Source organism: Mustela erminea, chromosome 6 (assembly GCF_009829155.1).
Source record: "Mustela erminea isolate mMusErm1 chromosome 6, mMusErm1.Pri, whole genome shotgun sequence".
NCBI lineage: Eukaryota > Metazoa > Chordata > Mammalia > Carnivora > Mustelidae > Mustela > Mustela erminea.
This window is the reverse complement of record NC_045619.1, coordinates 71,885,383-71,910,843: the sequence shown is the minus strand read 5'-3', so window position 1 is coordinate 71,910,843 and position 25,461 is coordinate 71,885,383. Positions and strand designations below refer to the sequence as shown.

General features: G+C 37.6%; 1 protein-coding gene across 14 annotated transcripts in view; it reads right to left on the bottom strand.

The window, feature by feature from the left end:
- The window catches only part of ABCC9 (ATP binding cassette subfamily C member 9), a 137,175-nt gene that overhangs the window by 58,313 nt on the left and 53,401 nt on the right, over positions 1-25,461 (bottom strand). For 12 of the 14 annotated variants that reach the window (XM_032347705.1, XM_032347696.1, XM_032347695.1 and 9 more), the window contains 7 exons: positions 22,415-22,522; positions 16,000-16,072; positions 14,993-15,098; positions 4,849-4,887; positions 3,372-3,473; positions 1,556-1,640; positions 65-145 (listed from right to left, as the gene is read on the bottom strand). In XM_032347705.1, coding sequence (XP_032203596.1) covers positions 65-145; positions 1,556-1,640; positions 3,372-3,473; positions 4,849-4,887; positions 14,993-15,098; positions 16,000-16,072; positions 22,415-22,522 — 594 coding nt within the window. The remainder of the gene's footprint in view (positions 1-64; positions 146-1,555; positions 1,641-3,371; positions 3,474-4,848; positions 4,888-14,992; positions 15,099-15,999; positions 16,073-22,414; positions 22,523-25,461) is intronic. The other 2 variants (XM_032347707.1, XM_032347706.1) reach the window with 1 other exon arrangement.

The window sequence follows — 25,461 nt, the reverse complement described above, 5'->3', positions numbered from 1 at the left end:
CTTGTCTCTAAAGGCTCATTTGTCCGGAGGGAAAAATGAAGTAGAAATAAAGGCATATTCTCACCAAAAAGACAATGTTGGTATTTTGATAGAGAGCTCGTGCCACACAGATTCTTTGCCTCTGACCCCCACTCAGGTTGATGCCCTAGAGAAGAAGTAACCATAAGCATCCACCCTTTCCAGTAGTAACCGATCTATTGTTTACAAATTTTCTTTAAAATACAAACTTCTTTTTTAAAAAAATCTTAAATTAATGGTAATTTATTAATTAAATTGTGATAACAGTGGTGAGGTAAAATGAAAATTGTCAATTTTCTGTTCAATACTTTATAATTACATTAATACTTTTTAAAGTGCTGGTCAATACTTAATAATTATGTTAAGATGATTTTTGACTGGTACCATAGATCCTTTTCTCACTCTGAGAGATAGCTCTGCTGTACAAAAGCATCAATAACCAAACACGTGGTGAGTCAACTGCTAAACACAGCAAGTAACTCCAAAATTTTTACTAGTTTTGTGAATTATGTCTGTAGTTTACTTCATACATACTTCTTAAATTTGATACTATCAATTATGTTCAACAGAATTATAATTCTGTTGCAATACATTTTATAATCAAGTTCTAATTATAAAAAATTTTGAACTACGCTGAGCACTTAGTATGTGCTAGGCTTGTGTGAATGCCTTTACATTCCTTATTTCTTTTATTCCTTATAGCAATTCCAATATATGAGTAGCATTCCCTTTACACACTAGGAAACTAAGGAGTCCATACTCTTAGATACCATACTATGCTGCAATCAAGAAAAGGCATTAAGAGCACTGGGTGTTATATGCAAACAATGAATCATGGAACACTACATCAAAAGCTAATGATATAATGTATAGTGACTAAGATAATTAAAAAAAAAAAAACACACCAACTACAGAGTTACACAAATCCCAGCTACACCACTAACTGGGCAAGCTCTTCAACTTCTCACCACTTAGCTTCCTTAGTTGCAATATGCAGCAAAGAGTACACCCATCTAACAAATTTGCTATAAGCATAGATAATGCATAAAATTTATGCCCAGTACTTCAAACCTAAGAGGGTCAAAAAATTTTAGCCAAAATTGTCATAAAGATTGTATAGAAGCATAAATTTTTTTTAGCTGCCCAGAATAGTACGATGTCATCATAAAACAGGTTTACACAAAGGAAAAAAAGGCCACTTTAATAGATTAAATAGATGTTAACAAGAGTGGAAGAAGTTGGAAGCAGCCTCCATTTCAACTCCAAGTAAGTAAAAATGCATTTGATCAAAGACAGGAACTGCATATTCCTTAAGAACTCTCTAGTAGCTAGCACAATGTTACATAGCTGGTGGTGACCCAACAAATACTTCAGAGTGGCATTAAAACTCCTGTGCTCCTGTTTCTGGAACTTGTCACTAGGACAAGGCACAGCTCCTATGTTCTCAGATTTCATTATGCTCCATTAAAAGTGAAAGACAACCAGAAGACTTTTCTAGATTTTTGTTTATTGTTTAATTAAACTATACATAGCTCACCCTCTCTCCAATTTCAGTTTGGTCTCCAAAAGGTAGTAAGTCAATATCTGGCTGAAGAGAACAGGCATCTGTAACAGCTTTATACCTTTGGGAGAAATTATTTTGATTTTTTAGGTCATTATTAATATACTGCTCATAAAGTAAGTCCCAGGTTCAATATCTTAGAAGCCAAAATAAAACATTTGTTGAGCAATTTAGTACAGATTAACCTCAATGGTAGGTTTATGGATACAAAGATAATTAGATATTGGTTCTCACTCTGAGAAAACTACTAAATGGAGAAGACTGATAAACATATAATAAAATAGATCTCCTTAGGCACTACATCAGAGGTAGGTTATAATGATCCTAGAATACATAGAAATGGCTGACCACTTTGAGAAGTTAGTGACAGCTTTGCAAAGGAGGCAACACGTAAACTGTATCCAGATAGATGAGTTGTAATTGGCCAGGAAGAAAATGAGGAAAAGGAAACTTCACGAACTGCGTGAAGGTGAAAAGGTCATAGTGCCTTTTAGGGACACCAGGAGACTCTCTAGAGCTGAAACAGGCTGTGGGTGGGTGTCTGTGCATATGGTCTGCCTGCAGAAAGGAGGAGAAATGGAAAGGGTTGAGGACTGGCGATACACAAATAGATCTAAGGCTGGGACTAGAAATGATGAATTGGAAGTTTAGGGAAGCATGGAGCTAGAGAATGCTGGGGAAAATATCCACAGTTTCACTTTCTCAATCATCTAGTCTTAAAATATCAAAAAGTCATTCTTGAATAATCCTTCTTCCCCTTGCTCTTACTTTTCCATTCTTATTCTAGAATGGTTTTCTGTCAACTGTCTCTTCTTTTCAGTTTCCGCAGTCACCCCCGAGTGCAGGCAATGAACGCTGCATGCCTGGACGATTATTCCAATAAACGTCTAAACGTCTCCTCGCTACGAATTCAGATTCATCCTGTATGTATCTACCATTACACTTCCAGATTAAACATCACATTTACTTTGTTATTCCCCTTTCTAAAACTTACTGCGCCTCCCAGAATGCACTGAATTATATCCAGTTGGCTTTTAAGGCACTCCACTACATCACTTCAGCTTTTGTTTATAGTCTAGCTTGCTACTGTCAGTACACATAAGTCCTTTTCTGACTTTCGTTGCCCAGGCCCCAAGAGCTCCTATGAAATTTAGGTTCGTCCTCCCACACTATCTGCTTTCCTCTTCCCACCTCTCCTTATGTCTTTCCAGTGACCTAATTTTTTTTTTTGTAAACCCATTGATTTTTTTGTCAAATAAGTTTTTGTTACTCTAGCAGAGCCTCCATTACTAAATAAGTTGATCTCCCCTGACCTAATGCTTAACTTTCAAGGTTCGAGGTGATGGCTTCAGGTAAAGGTTATGCCTTTGTGCACTCTGGTGGTATTTAAAGACGGTTGAGAGATGGCATATTCTGGCCACTCTCCGTAACTAGACCTCTCAGATCCCACATTCTTCCTCGTCTTTACACTAGTAACTTTCCTTCTGCTCCTTGGATTTTTCCTTCTACTCACCGGTAACCTCAGTAACTCCCCTGCCCCGCGCCCCCAATTCCATTTCGGCTGTTTAGTTTTGGTGTACAAGTTGTTCTCAATAAATGTATAGGATGGGCTGAGACTTCCAGTAAGACTTCTCTTTAAAATGTTGACTCAGAAGACCTTACGGTGGGGGTGGAAGTAGGCAACCAGGGAAAAAAGGAAGTCATGGCTGTAAGTTGCAGAAACCATGAACCAAACATAAGGATTAGAAATAGTTGCTCATTTTCATTCTAAATTTTATACATTCAAAATTACCTCTGTTTGTTGAAAGGACTTCCAAAGGTGATATTTTCTTCTACTGTAGCATTTAATAGCCAAGGTTTTTGAGCTGCATACGCCACAGAATACCTGTTCCTACTGGAAAATGAAAAAGAAAAACAAAACCCCAAAATTATACAAGGGTGTTGTGCTGTGTGTATTTTAGCAACACTAAGGAAAATGGAAGCTGGTAAAATATCTCAGACACAGAAATGGAAAACTTTCAAGAAAGAACATTTTAATAACCACCAACCTTATTATTTAATGGTTAAGTATTTCACCTAAATTAAAAGGACTTGAATTTAATCAAAATGTCTCCCAATGTGCAAAATTTGATTTTGCTATGCTAAAGAAGTGTTTAAATAAAATGAAAATTTACTTTCTAAAATGAGTGTAATTTTTAAAATAATTAAAAAAAAATCAATAGTAACACGCTCTCTGTGATAGCCACAGAGATTTTACTTTTTACTAAAAGCACTTTACATAACTATTAGTTTAATATGCAGACCTTAGAGAAAGACATGAATTGGTACTGTGTCTGTGGCTTAATCATGTTAACATATTTTAAGGTAATAGATAACATTTAATTATTTCCAAACAAAGAATAATATATTGAGGATATACCTCAACACTGAAATAATTACACATTTTAAAAGTACATATTTCAAAACATATTGAAATAGTTTATTTTTTAAAAATTGTAACCTCTTCCTCCTCCCCCATTTCTTTTTCGCTTGCAAATTCTACCAGATGTCTACACATCAGACTTTAATTTGCAATAACCAGGAAAATACATGTGAGTTGAAGATAAAGAAGACAATGGGATTGGGGTAGGAAAGGGATCAGCTTAAAAGTCAAAATTCACAGTTAGTTCATGGTCTGTAAGCAGTAATTAAGGAATCAAGGTTAAAAGATAGTAAGATTAAGAAAAGGAATAATTAGAAATGCTCAGTAATCATCCTAAAACATTATGTCTTAGGAGTTTAAAAGACATGTTGATGATACACAGTATGCTAGTAGTCTCTTAGATAACCATATATGTAGTAAAACAGTGGTTCCCAACTTCTGACATGCCTGCTTCCCTTCCCCGCTCCCAGTCTTCCCATCTCTAGCTGAGGGACAGATCCCATCATTGTTGAACTCATAAACAATATATATATTCTTGCTTTTTTATTTCATGAAGTCCCAAAACCAATTTGCTAAGAACAGTTTGAGTTTCAGCCAAAGTTGAGACCTCTGCGACTCACGGAGAAGAAAATCTTGACACAATGGGCCATCTTGTTTGACAAGTTAACTTTTTTTTAGCAGCCTATAAATGTTGGGAACCACTGCTATTGGAAATATGTTGGCACATTTTAATAAAAACTTCATACACTATCAGAATGAATAAAATGACCAGGAGTAAGAGATTATAAGTAAAGTCTGAGAAAGAAAGTTATTTTTTATTAAACGCAGATTAAAATAGAAATAATACCTTCTGGTTGCTTCAAAAGAAGGTTCAGATTCATTTACACTGCAAGTATGGCAAACAATGTTCATTAATTATGAAATATAAATATAGAGTGAATCTGTGCATATATTGGGTAAGAAAAATAAATACATATCATATTAAATAACTGTTTCTTTCCCAAATGGGATTTGACATTATTTTAAAGACAAACCAGACAGACGATAATTTTCTTTTATGTCTTCATCAGCAAGGAAATAATTAGTAGGCTTCCAAAAGATAGACAGCACTGTCCTATTACATACAAAATCTGGGTTCATACAATGATCTGGGTTCCACCCCAACTCTGTTCCAACTAGCTATATAAATTTTTGTAATCTTCCTAGAATAGTTTCCTAGTCTATATAAGGATTTGGTATCTCCAAAGCCTCCCTATCTTTAAAAATCAAATTATTTATCATTATTATTATTATTATTATTATTATATTAAAGATTTTATTTATTTACTTGGGGTAGCACAAGCATTATTTACTTGATAGCACAAGCAGGAGAAGGGGCAGAGAGAGGGAGAAGCAGGCTCCCCACTGAGCAGGGATCCCCATGCAGGGCTTGATCCAGGGAACCTGGGATCATGATGTGAGCTGAAGGCAGCTGCTTAACTGACTCTGAGCCACCCAGGTGCCCCTAAAATTCAAATTTAATCTATTTAAGTTCCTAATTAACAACCCTACAACATGAAAGGAAGAATATTTGGGGGGCTCTAAACTTAAAAGGTTTAGATACAGCCTGGCCCTTAAGGAACTGGTGAGAAAAACAGACGTGTATAATAGGTCAAACTGCAACATTTGGGTATAATTATTGTTTGATATGATTCTTGTACAAAGAGATGTTTGTCTAAAAACATTTAGTTAAAAAAATAAAAACATTTAGTTATGTCTATGTTATGGAGGAAAAACACCTGTGAGCCTGTTCATTTTACTGTTCTGATTCTTAATAACGTAATTGAATTCCATCCTTCTGAAAGACCTGAATTCTAAAACTACACACAAAATTAAAGTCCAGTGGAACCCCTAAAATAGATCTGATTTGGCTTTGGAAAGCATCATATGCTTTTTTGAAGAAAATATACCTAAGTATGTTGCCTGGTGATGTTTAGCATTAAGCTACTAACGATAAGATTTTCACACATGCACATTGTTAATAACATCTTGGTATGGTAGGTAGGAAAAAACTCTCTCAGACTAAAAAATTCCCTCTCACTAATGATTATTCCCTGACTTAATTTACTCACACATACACAAAAAATACAATTTCCCCTAAGTGAGAGTTCCACATAGTATGCTTTAGATATCAAGAAATTTGATTTTTTTTATGGTAAAAAGCTAATGACTAACCTTAATGGTTTTAGTTAATTTGAGCAAGACGGAAAACAGATGAAGAGAAGCAGGTGTATGGCAGAAATTAATGCATTAATTTGCCTAATGGCCATTCAGCCAGAAGTGCCAATTAGAATCATGAAAATGCTCACCAGATGTTTGAAAATGTCAGCCCAAATTGGATATATGAATTTGGAAGGCATCAGATTTTTTTCAATTACTATTCATTAAATTGCAACTATATTTATTCAATATCAATTTTGAAGTATTTACTGATTACCTCCCTAGGGAAAGAAAACCCAATCCACATTTGGCAAACCAGGGTATACAGCAGAGTCGCTGCCAGAGGGGCAAGCAAGAGTGGGGTAGATGAAGTAAAGATGAAGAGTATTTTAGACCCATTAAAACACATACTGGATGGCCTTGAGTTATCCAGGCCTTATGAGGAACTGATGTAAATTCGAAATGACTATAATGTGGGTGTAAACGGCAAGTGAAGAAAAGTATGTAGTGAACTTAAAAAGCATGCACAGCCAGAGAGCAAAGGGGCTTGTAAACCATTTTCAGAGTTACTGAATTTGTTTTCAGAACAGAAAAATACTGAAAGGGTTTAAACAAGAGGGGGTGAGATAGGTTCAGTTTAGAAATATCACTCTGATTGCAGAATGTACCAAATGAATTGGAGGACCAAGACCGACAGAGAGACCACTGGAAGTGGTCAGTAATGGAGATATGAAGGCAGTGCTTTGAATTAGAGTAACAGTGAATGAATGAAGAGAAGTGGACACCTTCAAAGATACCTAGGATTATGTGACTGACAAGGAGGGAGGGGATGCGGGAGAGGAAGAAGTTGTGGATAGGAAACACAGATGAGGAAGTGCATATGTTGAGGGAAGATAGCAAATTCAATATCAGACACATTCTGCTTGAGGTACGCAAGGGATATCTGAATGATCACAGCTAGGAAGCAGAATGTGAAGCTCAGAAGAGATAGCTGGTAAACAAATGAAGACTTGGCGGTGATTTTCCCTCCTAAGACATGCCTTAGATATCAAGGGCTTTGGATTCCTTCCTTAATTAATGAAAAGTCAATAAATGACTTCCAACAATTATAGCTTGTTTCATAATAGAACACAGGTACAAGACCAGATAGAGGAAACTAAATTCATAGGAAGCTATCTGATTGCCTGGCGAGTATATACAGAGGCAGAAATGAAGGCAACAAAGCCAGAACCTGAAAAACAGTACTATTTAATAAATGGCGAAGGAAGAGAAACCTGGAGAAAAGGCCAAGAGGAGCAGGCAAATGCTCTAAGGTAAACTCAGCCATGAGTAGAAACTAAGCAAGAAGCCTGTTGAAGGAAAAGGTATGGGCAACAACATCAAGTGGCCAGGAGATCAAGTAATATAATGATCAATATAACGATCAGTGAATTTTAAAAACTAGGATGCCACTGACTTAATAGCTTCAGTGGAGTGACAGAGATAGAAACCCGAGTGCAGTGGGCTAAGGAAAGAGGAGAGTAAGAGGAACGGGAAGGATAAATTAAATTTTTTATTTTTGTTTTTGTATTTATCTACAGAAAGAAGGGGCTAGAGTAGTAGCTGGAGGGGGCTGTAGGTTGAGATTAGAAAGATAGGCAGAGACAGGATTGAGATAGAGACAGAGATGCATGAGTGCTGTTTTTCCACAAGTAAAAATAGAAAACAGCCAGGGGCTGGACTAGATGTGAAACAGATAATGAGAAAAAGACAACATGCTTAGGATATAGCGTATCCCAGTCTACTAAGGAGACCATCCACATAAGTTACTTAAACAAAATACAGAGGAGCAGGAGAGAAGGTACATTTCAATCTACCTAGAAGAATAAGAGAAGGCTTTGTCAAAGAGAAAATATCTGAGGTGACACTAGAAAAAAAGTGAGTCCAACGATCTAAGGAAGGGCATTGCAGAGGACGTGTGTGCGTCTGCAATTCAGTTACTAGAGCACAATAGTAAGGGTAGGGGAATGGCAGGGTACAAGCTAAGAAGTTAGACAGAGACCAGATCATGAAAGCTCCTGGTATAGTATAGAAAGGTCTTTGGACTATTTCTTGTATGCTTTAGCCAGCCAATTTAAAAAAAAATTATAGGCAAGAGGGGACTAGATTTTCGCGTCAGAAAGGTACATCTCATAACAGTATGAATAAAGGTAAGGGAGTTATTGCAGTGAATAGTTCACATATCCAATTCTCCTGAACTAGGCAAATTAAATTAGGCATAAGAATGTTGACAGACAGAAGGAAAGTAACTGGTTGCATTGTGCAGGCAATGGAGAGAGAGAAGAATCTAGGTTGAAACTTTGAGCTCTGTGTTGGGCAAGTACCAACTGATTTCAGTGGGTGGGGACACACCCTGCCAAAATACAAGAGAAGGAGGTATTGGACATATGAGGTTTATGAGCTCGGTTTGGATGTGCTCAATATGCAGCTTATATAAGACTTTTTGGAGGAGCTATTAGGTCTTCAGAAGAAAGATGTTGCCCAGAAATGTACATTGCTATGCTGTAAATACTTAGAGAACTGAAGTCAAAGACAGATTAAGGGCCATGTAAAGGAGGAGGACACTACAGCAGACCACAGAAAGACTGAAGAAGAATTAGAATATTCTTCCCCACCTTCTATCTCCACTTATATTATAGCTCCTTACTTTTTTGATTCATTAATTTTGGTTTATCCTTAAAATATAAGCAAGTATCACTCATTTATGCATTCCCCTAAAAAAGCCTTGTTGATCCCACAGACTCAAGTCAGTTAGGTTACTATTATTTGTTCTTTTAAAATCCAGTACTACTGGGGCGCCTGGGTGGCTCAGTGAGTTAAAGCCTCTGCTTTTGGCTCACATCATGATTCCAGGGTCCTGGGATTGAGCCCCGCATCGGGTTCTCTGCTCAGCGGGGAGCCTGCTTCCTCCTCTCTCTCTCTTTCTCTGCCTGCCTCTCTGACTACTTGTGATCTCTGTCTATCAAATAAATTAAAAAAAAAATCCAGTACTACTTTTTCCTGGCATTTATAGAAGTTTAACCAAATAATTACTTATGGAATTATTTTCTTACTTCCTTGTGGCCTTCCCTGCTAAGCAGTAAGCTTCATGAGAAGAGGACCTGACTTGTTCTGCTTAGTTATTTTCCCCTAGTGACTAACACAGTGATCTGCATGTCAAAGAGGTACTAGTATTAGAGTAAGAAAGATAAAGTAGATAGGGTTCCTTTACTAGGTAGGCATCTTCCATTAAAAAACAAAAACAAACAACAAAAAAACAAAAACAAAAAACCTCTTTCATTTTCCCTAAGTAATATTATAGTCCTTAACTTCTAAAGACTACCTCTACAACCTTCTACATAGCAGCGATACTTTTAATCAAATTCAACTGTGTAGGACTATTTTTCTCTTCTAAAATCAATAGAATTATGTCTGACTTCCAACACCAGATCTTGTCTGATTACATGAAAATCACCAGGACCATGGCCAGACCCATGCATGCTCGACCACTCACTGTGGCAGTGAACAGCCCTGAAAGCTACAAGAGAAAACAAAGAGGTCATATAGAAAATCTTCTTCTGGAAAACGGCATAAGATTTCCCTTCTGCATGCAGGGTTTGTGTGTATTTTCCTTCAAGAGTAAAAATTAAACTTGATAACTAGCAACTTTGAAGGATCATAGTTGTTACTTATAGAATGGGAAAGAATGACTTTTGCAAGCTAAAATTTAGAAGAATGGGAGCCAGATGTGGACACAACCTGCTGTGTTATATCTAATCCAGGAAAGCTGACTCAGTGTTACTCAATGTTACTATTCCTTCATGCCCGGCAAAGTCACACGAAAAGGAGTAACTTCTCAATTCACCTGTCTTAGAATAATTGAACCACTGTTATAAAGCTAATTATACTAAGACACTAGAAGATAGACCTTAGAACATATGGGGCCTGACAGGAAGATTTTTAATGCCTGGGCAAGAGGGAAAGGAAAAGAAAGGGAAACCAAAAACAAATGATATCTGTGTCTCACATGATTACCACACTTACTACACATTCCAGACTCCCTCAGTGGAACCACCCATCATGTAGAGCCATTTAGTTCTAGCTCCTAAGATGGCAGTAGGAACTACTGTTAAGACAACTAGGGAAGAAAAAACTCACTCAGGCATCTAGCTATCTTCCTTTCTTTCTCTCTCTCTCTTTCTCCTTTTCTTTCTTTCTTTCTTTCTTAGATGTATTTATTTTTAGAGAGGAGGGGTAGGGGTAGAGGGAGACAGAATCTTTGAGTAGACTCTACACTGCACAGAGCCTTTGGTGAGGTTCAATCCCACAACCCTGAGACCATGACCTGAGCTGAAACCAAGAGTCAGACGCTCAATTGCCTATGCCACCCAGGTGCGCTAGAACATTTGCTTTTCAACAAATATAGAGTACACTGAGATGCAGGGGTAAAAACCCTGACACTCTGACAATTTTGGAGAATTTTTTTGTCCCTTTGTCATCTTTCTCACCTTTCTCTTCTGGAGCTACCACATGGCAGACTAGGTCAAAGGTAACAATTTCCAAAGAAACATCTACAGAGGTCTTTGTGTACCTGGTTCTACAGATGTAGGTGTGTCCAAGATGAGCAGCAGTACCTTCTCTCCCTCCTACAGTAAATATTTATCACCACAATAGGGTAAAGTACTCCACTGGACTTTGCTCATGCCAGGCCATGACGACCCATGTAAAAATAAAATTCATGCAACCAGAGATACTGCAATGGTGAAATAATGACCACAAGGCACTTGATGCCTTATGATAACATTTAGTTTATTGGGTCTTTTTGTTTTTGAGCTTCCAAAAATATCAAACAATTCAATCTGCTGAAATGAAGTACTTCTTAGCATTAGCATATCATTAGCCTATCAGTATTGATCATTTGTAAGTTAGCTTCACTCTAATAAAATTTCTATGGCTTTCCTTATTCAACTATGCACAACAGCCTCTTATGGAATGGAGAGTAATTACAAATAACTCTTTAAAAGAAGATCCATATCTGGATGCCTGGGTGGCTCAGTTGGTTAAGCGTCTGTCTTCAGCTCAGGTCATGGATTGAGTCTGCACTGGGCTCTTTGCTCAGCAAGAGTCTGCTTCTTCCTCAGCACCTCCCCCTGCTCATGTGTGCTCTCTCTCTTTCTGACAAATAAATAAAATCTTAAAAATTAAAAAAAAAATGTCAGTATCTTCTGAATATTCCTGATCTGAAAATATGTTTCATCAAAGATTAAGGACACCACCTCGAATAGCCAAAGAAATATTGAAAAGAAAGCCAAAGTTGGTGGCATCACAATTCCGGACTTCAAGCTCTATTACAAAGCTGTCATCATCAAGACACTGGCACACATTGTACTGGCACAAAAACAGACACATAGATCAATGCAACAGAATAGAGAGCCCAGAAACAGACCCTCAACTCTATGGTCAACTAATCTTTGACAAAGCAGGAAAGAATGTCCAATGGAAAAAAGACAGCCTCTTCAATAAATGGTGTTGGGCAAATTGGACAGCCACATGCAGAAAAATGAAATTGGACCATTTCCTTACACCACACATGAAAATAGACTCAAAATGGATGAAGGGCCTCAATGTGAGAAAGGAATCCATCAAAATCCTTGAGGAGAACACAGGCAGAAACCGCTTCGACCTCAGCTGCAGCAACATCTTCCTAGGAACATCGCCAAAGGCAAGGGAAACAAGGGCAAAAATGAACTATTGGGATTTCATCAAGATCAAAAGCTTTTGCACAGCAAAGGAAACAGTTAACAAAATCAAAAGACAACTGACAGAATGGGAGAAGATATTTGCAAACGACATATCAGATAAAGGACTAGTGTCCAAAATCTATAAAGAACTTAGCAAACTCAACACCCAAAGAACAAATAATCCAATCAAGAAATGGGCAGAAGACATGAACAGATATTTCTGCAAAGAAGACATCCAGATGGCCAACAGACACATGAAAAAGTGCTCCATATCACTCAGTATTGGGGAAATACAAATCAAAACCTCAATGAGATACCACCTCACACCAGTCAGAATGGCTAAAATCAATAAGTCAGGAAATGACAGATGCTGGAGAGGATGAGAAGAAAGGGGAACCCTCCTACACTGTTGGTGGAAATGCAAGCAGGTGCAACCACTCTGGAAAACAGTGTGGAGGTTCCTCAAAATGTTGAAAATAGAACTACCCTATGACCCAGCAATTGCACTACTGGGTATTTACCCTAATGATACAAATGTAGCCATCCGAAGGGACACGTGCACCCGAATGTTTATAGAAGCAATGTCTACAATAGCCAAACTATGGAAAGAACCTAGATGTCCATCAACAGATGAATGGATAAAGAAGAGGTGGTATATATATACAATGGAATACTATGCAGCCATCAAAAGAAATGAAATCTTGTCATTTGCGATGACATGGATGAAACTAGATGGTATCATGCTAAGCGAAATAAGTCAATCGGACAAAGACAACTATCATATGATCTCTCTGATATGAGGATGTGGAGATGCAACATGGGGGGTTAAGGGGGTAGGAGAAGAATAAATGAAACAAGATGGGATTGGGAGGGAGACAAACCATAAGTGACTCTTAATCTCACAAAACAAACTAAGGGTTGCTGGGGGGAGGGGGGTTGGAAGAGGGGGTGGAGTTTCGGACATTGGGGAGGGTATGTGCTATGGTGAGTGCTGTGACGTGTGTAAACCTGGCGATTCACAGACCTGTACCTCTGGGGATAAAAATACATTATATGTCTATAAAAATAAAATAAAATAAAATAATTTAAAAAACAAAAGATTAAGGACGCCATGGAAGAAAATTAAGTAATTCCTACAGTTAAAGGAAAATAGGATTTGTGTTAGTTTATCGAATCTCTTAGAGGCTTAGTTTTTAGGTTGTATGTCTCTAAGCCAACACAAACATTATTTGAAGAAAATATCTGTCCTTTTGCCATTAAGAGATGGGATTATTGTCTGTGAAGGCAAGTCTTTGTAAAAAGATGATTTTTAAATTATGAGGATTTTATAAATACTTAGAATTATCATAAATCCTTTCTTATACCTTCGTCCTATTGGCTCCATCTCTAAGACATAATCTTTTTTTTAATTAGCTTTTATTATTAGGATCCATAAGAAAGATTTCTTAACCTCTGTTGAGTAAGTGTATGCTTTTATCTCTAGTTTCCTCTTTGCCTAGTTTTCATGAAGCTCAGAGTGTAACCTCTGCTCCATATTTCATAAATATGCACGACTCCAGTGCATACATTTCTTCCTATTCACGTCTCAGATTACTTAATTCTTATTTTATTCTTGATATCCTTATCTTTATTTTTCAAGCTTTATTTTACTATGTTATTTTAGTTATTTTTTAAAAATATTTAATTAATTAATTAATTTATTTGTTTGAGAGAGACCAAGCGGGAGAGGGAAAGGGGCAAGCAGACTCCCCAGTTAGCATAGAGGCTGATCTGGGGCTTATCTTAGGACCCTGATCTGATCCCAATCATGATCTGGGCAAAATCAAGAGCTGGATGACCAATTGACTGAGCCACCCTATATTTTGTTATTTTAAATAAAATAATTCACTATCTTTATGAAATGAAATAGGATATCTTGTTTAGGAATGCAAAAAAATAAATACTAGATTATGTAAAATACTTTCCTAAGTATCATTATCATTTATTTATCCATTAACAAAATGATACAGATTATTAATGATAATAGTGGAAGTTGATCTGTCCTAAACACAACACCCACAACAGTAGGTGCAAAATATTAAGGTTTCCCAACCTTGGCACAACTGACATTTGGGGCCAGATGATACCCTGTCACATGTGGTGGTGGTGGTGGTGGTGGGGTGTCCTGTGCATTGTAGGATGTTTAGAAGCAACTATAGCCTCCACCAACAAGATCAGAAGCAACCTATTCCCCAGTATGACAACCAAAAATATCTCCACCGGGAGCAAAGTCACATGTGGTTGAGAATCACTGGTCTACAATCCAATTTCCTAGATAAGCTGTAGCCGATTTCTTCATGCACTGCTTATGGGGAATCTACCAGGTAGGCTGAATTAAATAAATAGGATTAACTCTTTATCACACAATTATATAGTATTATAATTCTGAGTCACTTTATTATTGCAAAGTGCTTTGAAGACCCCAAGCCAACCGTTCAAATATTCAGAAGAAACCCCATGCTAGATACCTTCTTTTTCCATACCACTCTGACCTACCCATATCTCAATTACTAGATCTTTCTAGTGTCTATTTTACATTGGGTGTGAAAGAAATGGCTGGTTTCTCAGCCCCTTATGAAGGTTTTGGAAAAGATTATTTGGTATTTCTTCACTGAACACTGAACCATTATGGTTCTGTTTGCATTTAAGCTTTCTGAATAATGTCAGTTTTCCAAAACTTCTTTTTACCCAAGATGAATTTTCAAATTATTTCTTTGAATGTTACCCATTTAACTTTGAAAATCGATCTTTACAATCCCAATCATACTAGTTCATGTCACTTTAAACCTCTATAAGAAACTGTTTTGTAATTTTTAATTCATGACATTTAAGTTTTCCACTAAAAAGCTGTATCTGTTTCTGAGGCGATTCTCAGATTTCTAACTTAGGAATCTATTGGTCTAAGTTCTTCCTGTGGATTATCATTTGGATCTTCCCTTGGAAGATCATCAAATGTATGGCAGAAAAATAGAAACCAGTTAAAAATATACATACTTGCTCCAGTGGACTTTGCCTTCCAGTGTCTGCATCTCACCAAGGATAGCAAGGAGAAGAGAAGACTTCCCACATCCCACTTGACCCACAATCATGGTCAACTGACCTAGGAAAATTAAAACAAGGTTAAGAATCGGAGGACATGGAATCCTCTTAGTAAAACAAAACCAAAATACATTTAGAAAGGATGATGTTTCAAAATCAATGGCCCACTTTTGGTCTCCAGCAATAAGGTATTTATGTGACATAGCTCCTTTCTCTGATACACAAGTTTTTTTGAAAACAGAGAGCAAATTTAAAAGATAATAGGTCTTGCTTTACTGTTTCCAACTTTGAGAATAGCTGAGATTAATGAAGAGAGCAATGAAATATTTGCCTAAATAATCTCAATTAGTTTTAATTTTTTTATTCAATTCATTCAGGAGAAGGCAGTTTTGACTGAAATTGATAATTGGGATGAAAGGGATTTAGGCTGGCATTAAGACATCTTCTCTAATTTCAGACTTTGATATGCATGCAAAATAGAAAAATCCTAACCTATTTTCTATCAAGCCAGCTCAAAAATGAATTTTTATTTAATTACCTAGACATTTTAAATAAAAATTATTGAGCATTTGAGCCTTAAATATCTTGAAAACTTTAGTTGTCTTCCAGGATAGAAAATAATTCTCTTATGTGGTCTTTCTTTAAATCCTTTCTCAAACAGAACAAAAAATCAACTATCCCATTACTTAAATGGACAAATCAGCAAATGAGCTGATAACAGCTTATTTGGACAGTTGATAACTTATCCAATGTCTACACACTCTGTAGTGAAAAGCATTTCCAGCCATTTCCACAATGATACAGTGGCTCGTGAGCTACATGGTGCAAAAAAACAACTATAGATAATGTTTATAATGTTTTAAAAGTCTTGTTGTTGTTGCTGCTGTTGTTAAGATCAAATATCTTGGATATCCATAGTTTTGGTAATTAACAATTTAAAAACTGAGTAAAAAATGACTTACCTGTTGGAATTCGAATATCTATATTGGATAATGTAGCTAAACCACTGCCCCATGAAAAGTAGCCATTTGTGACCTAGAAAAGAACACATAAATTAAATTATGAAACCATGTATATATTTTGTGTTAGAGAATAATTCCAGTTAAAAGCATTTTCTCTTTAGAGCACTGAAAGACTTTCAGTACAAGGTAGACCACATACTGGTGAAATTTAAGAATACTCTTAAACAACATTCATTCCAAATATTTTTTAATTGATTGCTTTCTCACTGCTAGGCAATTGCCAGAATTCTGGTAATGTAAGTTATAGAGTGGAAATAATGACAAATGATTCAACAAAATGACTGCTACCAAGGAGGAAGTTTTTGTAATAAAGGAGTTTCCTGAACTGTGTGGATTAATCTCTATTCAATGAAGTTAAAACAAAGAGTAAAAGGAAGAGAGGAATAAAGCACAAAAATGAGGTAACATCTATTGGTGGGATAAACCATCAACAACCAGCAAAAATCACAAGACCTACAGTCATCCAAAGCAATCTCACAGGCATGAAGTAGATTTGATAGTTTTAATAGTTACAAAAATGGGAAACAAAAGAGGTATAACAGAACCAAAGGACTGAGGTTGCTTGAAAAGACGAGATTGCAATTTTCCACGGAAGTTTTCTCTAGCCTGTAAAATGCAGGACATTGAGTAATATCCATCACATGGATGCACATGAAATTAGTCCCCGGAGGAGGGTGGCACGGAAGGGATGCATTTCTGATTGCTTTACAAATATGTGCTGAGCACCCACTCTTGCGAGGTGCTGCATTCCTATGGATGTAGGCTACAAAGAAGGTACAATGTCTCCTCCCTGCTTGCTTGGAGTTGCAGCCAGCTGAATAGATAGACCATGGACAGGAGCAAGTATAGTGCCAGACAGTGTGGGCTGAGTAACAAATTGAGGGGACGGGCAGAAACTAAGTGGAACAAAAGGAAAACCATTCACATTTCAAAAAGAAAAACATTGATGTCTGAGATGGGGTTTAAAAATTTTTTTGGAAGAGGAGGTCTTTGAGCTAATTTGGGAAAATATATTGAATTACAATGAAGGCATTTGGGGGTAAAGACCTACATATACAAACAGGCGCAGATCAGGAAACTATGAAACATATTCTGGGAAATAAAGACTAGAGCTGGCTGGGTCAGAGGTTTACGATTCTGTGGCTAACTGACAAATGATGCTGCAAGAAATTAAACAGTCTGAGGAGCCCTGTTTCTCGGAGGCGCAAAGTGCTGCAAATATGCCTGGGTTTGGAAGCAGGCCAGTGTGGAGCTGAGAAAGGCCCTCCCTGATAATTTGTGTTTTCAGTGAACTGGGAGTGAAGCGTATATGCAGAGAGAAGAGGTCAAAGGGGGCATGGAAGGAGGTGAGAAGACAGTGCTGAAAGCAGAAGAGCCGTGGGAGGTTGTGGAAACAAATGCTGATGGAAGGCACGCAGAGGATCGCCAGCAACTACTGAGGGGCAGTGGAGTGGGGAGATACTAAATGTGTGACTTTGCCAAAGGGCCCATTGTATCTTTCTTCCATAGTGCTCAGTGGTCTGTTTCAGGAGTGTCGCAGGCATGATGTTGGATTGATTATGGAAAGTGCTAGAAGACTGAGGGAAAAAGAAGGGGCTTAAGTTGCTGGAGGTCTCTCTCGGTAAGGTTAAAAAACAATGTCAGCCAAGGTGAGGCCTGAGAGAGCTGCAGGTAGCGTTCTGTTGTCACTGTCAACACCTGACACAATACAGAGGTTAAAATTTCAGAGGAGTGGCAGTTCCTGATGGTGGCCAGGTGTGGCCTCAGGCAAGGTTGTAGAAATAGAGAGCAGGAGAAGACATTTCTGGGCTGGAATGCTAAAGAACTGTACACTTGTAAGGTTAAACCACATCCATGCTTGGTACCAAATAAGCCAGAGGGATAGACAGGGAAACGGGCACCCAAGTCTTCAGCAACAGTGTGGGGTGATGATGAGGTCCTCTAACAAGACATGTGAGAAAGGTAGACAATGCCAAAATTTCACAAAGTTGTGAGAGATGAAAAGATATGGTCTGAAAGTAGTAAGGAAGGAGCTGGAAGAATACAGTATTACTACACAGAAGTAAAAGAGGAAACGACTTCCTTTTGAGAAGGATGATGGAAGAGAGTCAAAGTTAATCTCTCCTGCGGCAATCTGCACGTCCACTTCCTCCTGCCTTTTACAAAATAGTCTCATGTCTCCACCAGGGTTAAAATCCTAGGCTTCCCTAAATAGTTGTTTGACCTTGGAAAATCAGGCAACATATACATCTTTGCAAATGTCCATAAAAGGGTAAATACAAAAACGATCATCATAGCCTAGTTTGTGAAAGAGGGAAGATGGAGGCAAAGCCAGTGTCCATCCCCAGGGGTAAGGAAAATACAACGATGCATCCTAGAGAACACAATAGTGTTGTAAGAAGAAGCAAACCATTATGAAAACATTTCGGGAGACTGAGAGTACACAGATGTTTATTATGTATTGTACAAGGATATGAGTGTATTTAGGCACATATATTGAGCCCATTGGAGCTTGCACCATAATGACAGTGGCACAGAATAGGAGTGGGTATCAGAGATAAGGGGAAAGAATGTATTAAAAGTATAGGAAGGAACCAGACAGATGCAAGTTACTTACTGCATGATCCATTTATGTAAAATATCCAGGATAGATAAATCCACAAAGACAGAAAGTAGATTGGTGGTTGCCAGAGGAAAGAAAGAGGGATAAGTGGGAAGTGACTGCTTAATCGGTATGGGATTTCCATTTGGGAGATGAAAATATTTTGCAATGGGAGCATAAAATTGTGAAGGTACTAAGTGCCACTGAGTTGTTCACTTTAAAACAGTTAATTTTATGCTATATGCATTTTACTTCAATTAAATAATTTTTAAAAATTAAAGGCAGGACATTACACAGACCATCGTCCATTTCCTCCTGCTAAAAATAAGTAAAAATGCTGAATAAAATATAGTTTGTAAAGAAGGTCATTAAAACAAGGAGTAAGGAAATACCAAGTCCAAATATAAAGAAAAGGACAAATTCAGAGCTGTTAAGTCCTGAAGCACCTAGGCCTCTTTCCCACAAAAGGGACAAGAAGAGCTAAGATATTTTGGAAGAAAAACAATAACATATAAGAACTTGTCCTAAAATACATCTGCGTTTATTAGAAAGTTATAATGATCAAAGCAGTGGAATCCGAAAGAAAGAAACCAATGGAAAAAATAATAAAGAGAGGCCAGCAATCAGTCCAGACATACAGAGATCCCTGAAGTGTGGACAAGACTACACTGACTGTCGGGGGTGGGGGTGGGGGACAGTGACCAGTATGAGGGACTGGGACAACAGGATGTCTTATAAGAAAGTAAATCAGAACTTACTGACTCACTGTGGAATGTAGTAAAGTTACTGCCACTAAATTTACTACTGCTAAATTTCAACCAAAATTATTTGTTCCTGATTTCCCCCACTATATCACATCCTTACTTCATACCAAACACAAAGAGGGATCCTAGGTCGATTCCAGAGCTGAAAGTGAAATGTGTAGCTTCAAAGACTTTAGAAGCTAATATAAATCATCTTCTTGACCTCTGGTAGGGAAAGTTTTCTTAAATGAGACAAAAAAAAAATCAGTCATAAGGAAAAAGTTATATAAACCAGACTACACTAAAATTAACAACTTCTGATATGATAAAGCCAAGCTTTAAATGGAAGAAGAGTTCTGTAACATGTAACTTCCAAAACAGCCGAAGTATAAAATATAAAGAAGTAGTCCTCAGCATTTTTTAAAGGGGGAGGGAACCAATAAGCTGGCAAGTCACAAAAAAGGAAATCAAAACCTACATGGCCAAGGTATACATAAAAAGATGCTCAACGTCGGTAGAAATCAGAAAAGTAAATAAAAGTAAATAAAAACCTCAAGCTACAATGGCACCTCCTCAAGTACAAACTTTGGCAAAATATTGGAAGCCCTGGTGAAGATGTGGAGCAACCAATCCTCTCAAGGGCCCTTGGTGAAAGTGTCCATTGGTACAACCACTTGGGGAAACAGTTTCCCGTTATCTGGGAAAGGGGAGGATGTACAGACCCCATGACCCGGCAGTTGTTCACAATAGCCCCCAATGGGAAAATAGCCAAAAGCCCATCAAAAGTCGAACAGACAAAGTTCGGCATATTCATATGTTGAAATGCTACCTGGTCATGAGAACGAACGAGTCACTTGACGATGTGGATGAACCAGACATCCATAATGAGCAAAAGAAGCAAGACGCACAACACATCCATGCACACACTTAAACTTAACTAAAATATGTTTGTAGGGAGGCATGCATAGCAGGGGTAATCAAGGATATGATGACCATTAAAGTCAGGGTGGCAACTGTTTCTTGGAGAGATAGGAGAGGGAACCGCAAATATGTGTGTTGGGAGGACCTTCGGAGGGAACCCGTGATATTCTTTTCTTGCTGGTTGCATAGGTGTTCACTTTTCCATTAAATGTTCATGTATATTTTATGTAGTTTTCTGGAGGCATGTTCAATTTCACAATAAAAAACAGATTTCAAAAAGACAAATGAGTTATTACCAACCTGAGAATTTCTCCCATGAATAAAAACGTAAAGGCTTGATGGTGGGCCTGAAACTGCAGTGCCCATTGTTAAGCAGTTTTTCAAGTTTTTTGTTTTTGCTTTTTTTTTTTTTTTTTGCGGAGTTTTGTTTTGTTTTGTTTTGGTGCATGAAAGGTCAACTTTAAAAAAACAAATGATAGCCTCGTTTTTTTTTTTACATTCAAAATAAAAACAAATTTGGTAGGGACATGGGAAAGATATATTTTTAGATTCTTACTATATTGCATAGAAAATGTCAATTAAAAAAAAGACTGATCCAGGGGGTGCCTGGGTGGCTCAGTGGGTTAAAAAAAAGACTGATCCTGTTTCTGCAGTCACGTGTATATTAGTCGTTATGTGGGCATAATTGGAAGTATGAAGCAGAGAAGGCCCTTCATCGTCTCTTATTCCAGACTTTGTCACAGCCTAGTACTTTACATCCTATCCACACATTATAATTGTTAGGGAACTACTACAACTATTGTCTTCGATGATGCCAGGGTCATATTCATACATACACACACTCACATATACACTGTTAAAAGCTATCTGGGTGGGCACCTGGGTGGCTCAGTGGGTTAAACCTCTGCCTTCAGCTGGGGTCATGATCCCAGGGTCCTGGGATTGAGTCCCGCATCGGGCTCTCTGATTGGCAGGAGGCCTGCTTCCTCCTCTCTCTCTCTGCCTACTTGTGATCTCTCTCTGTCGAGTGAATGAAGAAAATCTTAAAAAAAAAAAAAAAAAGCTATCTGGGAGATCCTAATGTACAGCCATGGTTAAGAATCACTAAAGCTCTTTAAAATTTACAAGTGACACTTTTTATCCTCGAAACAACCATGCTAAAGTAGCATTCCCGCCTTAATAAGGGCAAACCACAGCTCAGAGAGGCAAAGTAATTTGTCCAGATGTCACACATCAGGTCAATGGCAGAAGATGGGTTAACATTTGCTTATTCCGGCCAATCCCACGTTTGCTCCAACTGCTAAGGGCCTACTGTGGGCCAAGTATTTTGTCAGGCAGATACAGAGGGAAGTAGCCCCACAGCTTTAAGATACTCCTTCACGCCTCGTGTGGAGGCTCCCACTCTCTGACTGGCCTGTGCAGCACAGGTTGCTGGTTAACTCCAGCAGTCCACAGTTTTCTTCAAAAGGGATAATCTCCAGGACTCTGGCTGCACCGATGTCAAAAAGCTCTTGACTGCTCAGGTGTCTGTCCATGCACAGCAGTGACCCCTCTTTGGGGGTCAATCCTCAGCTGATTATCCCCTGGTGGCCTGTTCTACCTAAGCGCACTTGCTTGGAGAGCACAAAAGGCTGTTTGAAATTGGATCAAAGGACTACTGGGAACCCGGCAGGGGGTGGGGAGATGCTTGCAACACTGGCCTAAGCCCCTCCCGGCTGAAGAACTACGATCTGATTTATTTCCTTAAAACCTGTATTTACAATATTGGTGTTCTCTATAAATCAATTTACTAGGTAGAGGAATGTAAGAGCTTGAAAGGAAATACGTTGGGGACTAACTTCTAACGTGGATTCAGAAGAAAGGCTCACGCTCCAGTTATTAAAACAGAACTGCTGGAGCAAGAAATGTGGTCGGGAGACAAGGCAGAACTGGCAATGAAACTCATCAGAACACTTTCGAAAATGTTAAGAGGGTTGGTGATCACGGTAAAGAGACTTTAAAGACCCGATTTAGGACACTTACAGAACTTCACCATAAAATAGTAACATAAATGTTTCTAGCCATGCAAGAATCCAGGAAATAAAATAACCTTTATTGCAATATCCTCGGTCTCTACAGGACGTAGACGCCGGGTTGATTGTTCATAGCTGTCCAGGTGATACCTTCCAGGCTGCTTCCTGTTTATAGTTTTCGGCTGCTGCATTCCAAATGGGGGGGAAAAAAACACAAGTTGATGCTTTATGAAAGAAAAAAAACAAGTTTTACTGAACATTAACTCATATTGCTACTTCTCTACTTGAAATTCCAAGAAAAAGAAAGAAGTAAAGTGAATGTAATATTTTAATTCTTTCAATGGCTTCTCCAAAAAAAAAAAAAGCAAATAATAACAAAGTGCATTAAGCTTATCATATTAAACCTAATTCACAAGTCTCTTTAGAAAAATAAAAGCACAAAGATGTGATTCTTGCAATGGATGGAGTTGAAAGTATGTAGCCCAAAACTAGGTTTTTTGGATATTCCTTGTCCAGCTCTCCGAATAAATATACCCAGTCTGTGTGTCAAAAGGTAGGCAGACTGACTCAGGTTAAACTAGAATCTACTTGGGAAGCCACTGAGCTTGTAAATGCTCCAACAGTACCTTTTTGATCACCCTTTGAATCATGAGGATTTTGAATCTCATACACTCACATAACTCAGATTGGGCTACACATCACCCAAGGATCCACTGCAGAGTGAGAAAAAGCACAAGGATCTCGTAGTTTTTTTGGTCCAAATATGTGTGTGTGTGTATATATATATATATTGTTTCTTATTGTTTCTATATATTCTATATTGTTTCTTAAGTATATATATTCTATATTGTTTCTTAAGTATATAAACATATAATGCTGATGTAAATATAAGAGAATGATCTAGTCTTTTGCAAAAATAGCATTGTTCCTGGTCAAAGGACCAAAGTATCCATTATAAAGAGGATGCTAGCTGAGGTTGGACAGTTTTCCCATACTTAAAAGGAACTTAGGTTAGGTCATAGAAATAGAGATTTGTTAACCTCTAAATCTGACTTCAATGTCATGCAATAGAGACAGATGATTAAAGAGAAGGTAGAAAATTCAGCTCTGTAAACCTCTAATATAGCAAAATTTACAAGCTCAAAATTTGTGCCAGGAATCTAATGACCAAATATTTCAACAAAAAAAATTATCTGTCTTACTTAAATACCTTGTAGATTTTATGAAGGTTAAGTAGTAATATACTTTAAAACTGTTAAATTACCTATAAAAGCAAAGTAGTCTAGAATTGTGAAACTTTTTTTTTTCTTTTGGCCTGGAATTGCAGGTTTGGCTTTTTGAAAAATCCACTGACTTCTACTATGGGAATTAGAAATGTCCTCAAATAATCAGTAATTTAATCCAAATAAGATATTATCCTTCCAATTTCCATCAATTGTTATATCAGCAGAACATCAAATTATCAAATAGTACATTGCTAGGCTACGTGTAAATAAATACACAGATTAAAAGGTATTAAGAAGAGCTAACATTGGTTTTGTCACATAAAAAATACTGAACATGGGGTGCCTGGGTGGCTCAGTTGTTAAGCATCTGCCTTCAGTTCGGGTCATGATCCCAGTGTCCTGGGATCAAGCCCCACACTGTGCTCCCTGCTCAGTGGGAAGTCTGCGTCTCCCACTCCCACTCCCCCTGCTTGTGTTCCCTCTCTTGCTCTTTCTCTCTCTGTCAAATAAATAAATAAAATATTAAAGAAAGAAAGAAAATACTGAACGAATTTTAACTTTAAAAGATGGAGAGATTGTTCCTGAAATTTTATTTTAGTTCTGTTTTCCTTTTCACAATCTCACAGATGACCCTGGAAGTATGTTGCATGAGATGCAGAAAGTCGGTATCCTTCAAGCTAAGTGTATCTTTCTCACAAGATGGTCTATGCCTTCACATAAATCCTCTGTCTTCTAGAGTCTTTAATTCTATAGTACTATTGCCCCAGAGTTCCAAAAGGAATGACGTCATGTTCTTCACAAAACTAAGAAGAGGGTGGGAGAAAGAGATGTGTTGACAGAGATTTGAGTTGGAGTTCCACAGATGTAATTTGAAGAGACTTTGGCTCTAGAATGTCACTAATTCTCCATGGAGATTCTACAGCCAAAACCACTTAACTCAAAGCTTTTACAGAATACATAGCATCTTAAACTCTCAAGAAGAAGTTTCCATTAGTGTTATTTTCAAACACACAGATTTTTTCACTCCATTTTAAAAAGTTTGTCGTTTGTGGTTTGGCCCATCAGCAGTGATGAATGACCCTGAAAGACATCAGAAGTCCAGTCTGGTTTCAATAACACTGAAGATACTGAATACATTTGAAGGGGATTCTTTTTTCCTTCCAAAAACCTTTTCTCAGTTCAATTTTTCTTCTAGCCCTCATCCTCATCCCATACAAAAAGTTCTTCAGATTTCCCTAACTCCACAAACTTAACCTCCTACATCCCCAATTCTTGAGGTCATCCACTCTGCTCATCCCCACATTTCTGAAAGATGACCTAATAAATTCTTCAGTAATCTCCTATAATCCAAAGGATGACAACGCTGGTTCTTATCAAGTACTCGACCTTCCTGCTGTCTCAATGTATAGACACTCTATAATGCATTCCTATCTTTGTGTCCATGTCCACACAACAGCAAACCATCATTTTGAGGCATGGTTACCCCAGTGTATACAAGGCATGAGTGGTAGCTCCTTCTTAGACAAAATCACACTGGCCCAATAAAATAACAGAGGGTAAAGTAAAACTCCAGAAAAGCAGAAGAAAATAGCAGATCTAAACATAGCTGAGTGCTCATCTCAACTGTATTTAGTAGTTTGAAACATGATGTAGTGAAAATTTAATATAAACTGACTTCCTGGTAAAAAGACTTTCCAAGCTTCAATTAATTCAGTCAGAAAATTGTGCATGTAATTTTGTTTGGTTACAAAAGTAGTAAATACATTCATATTTTTGTCTAATAGTAACACAAATAACTAATATTAATTATAACGTGACCCACTTTAGAAAAGCATCTAATTTAATGTTATGAAATGTACATATTAATTTTAAAAACTTTCTTTACACTTTTTCAGACA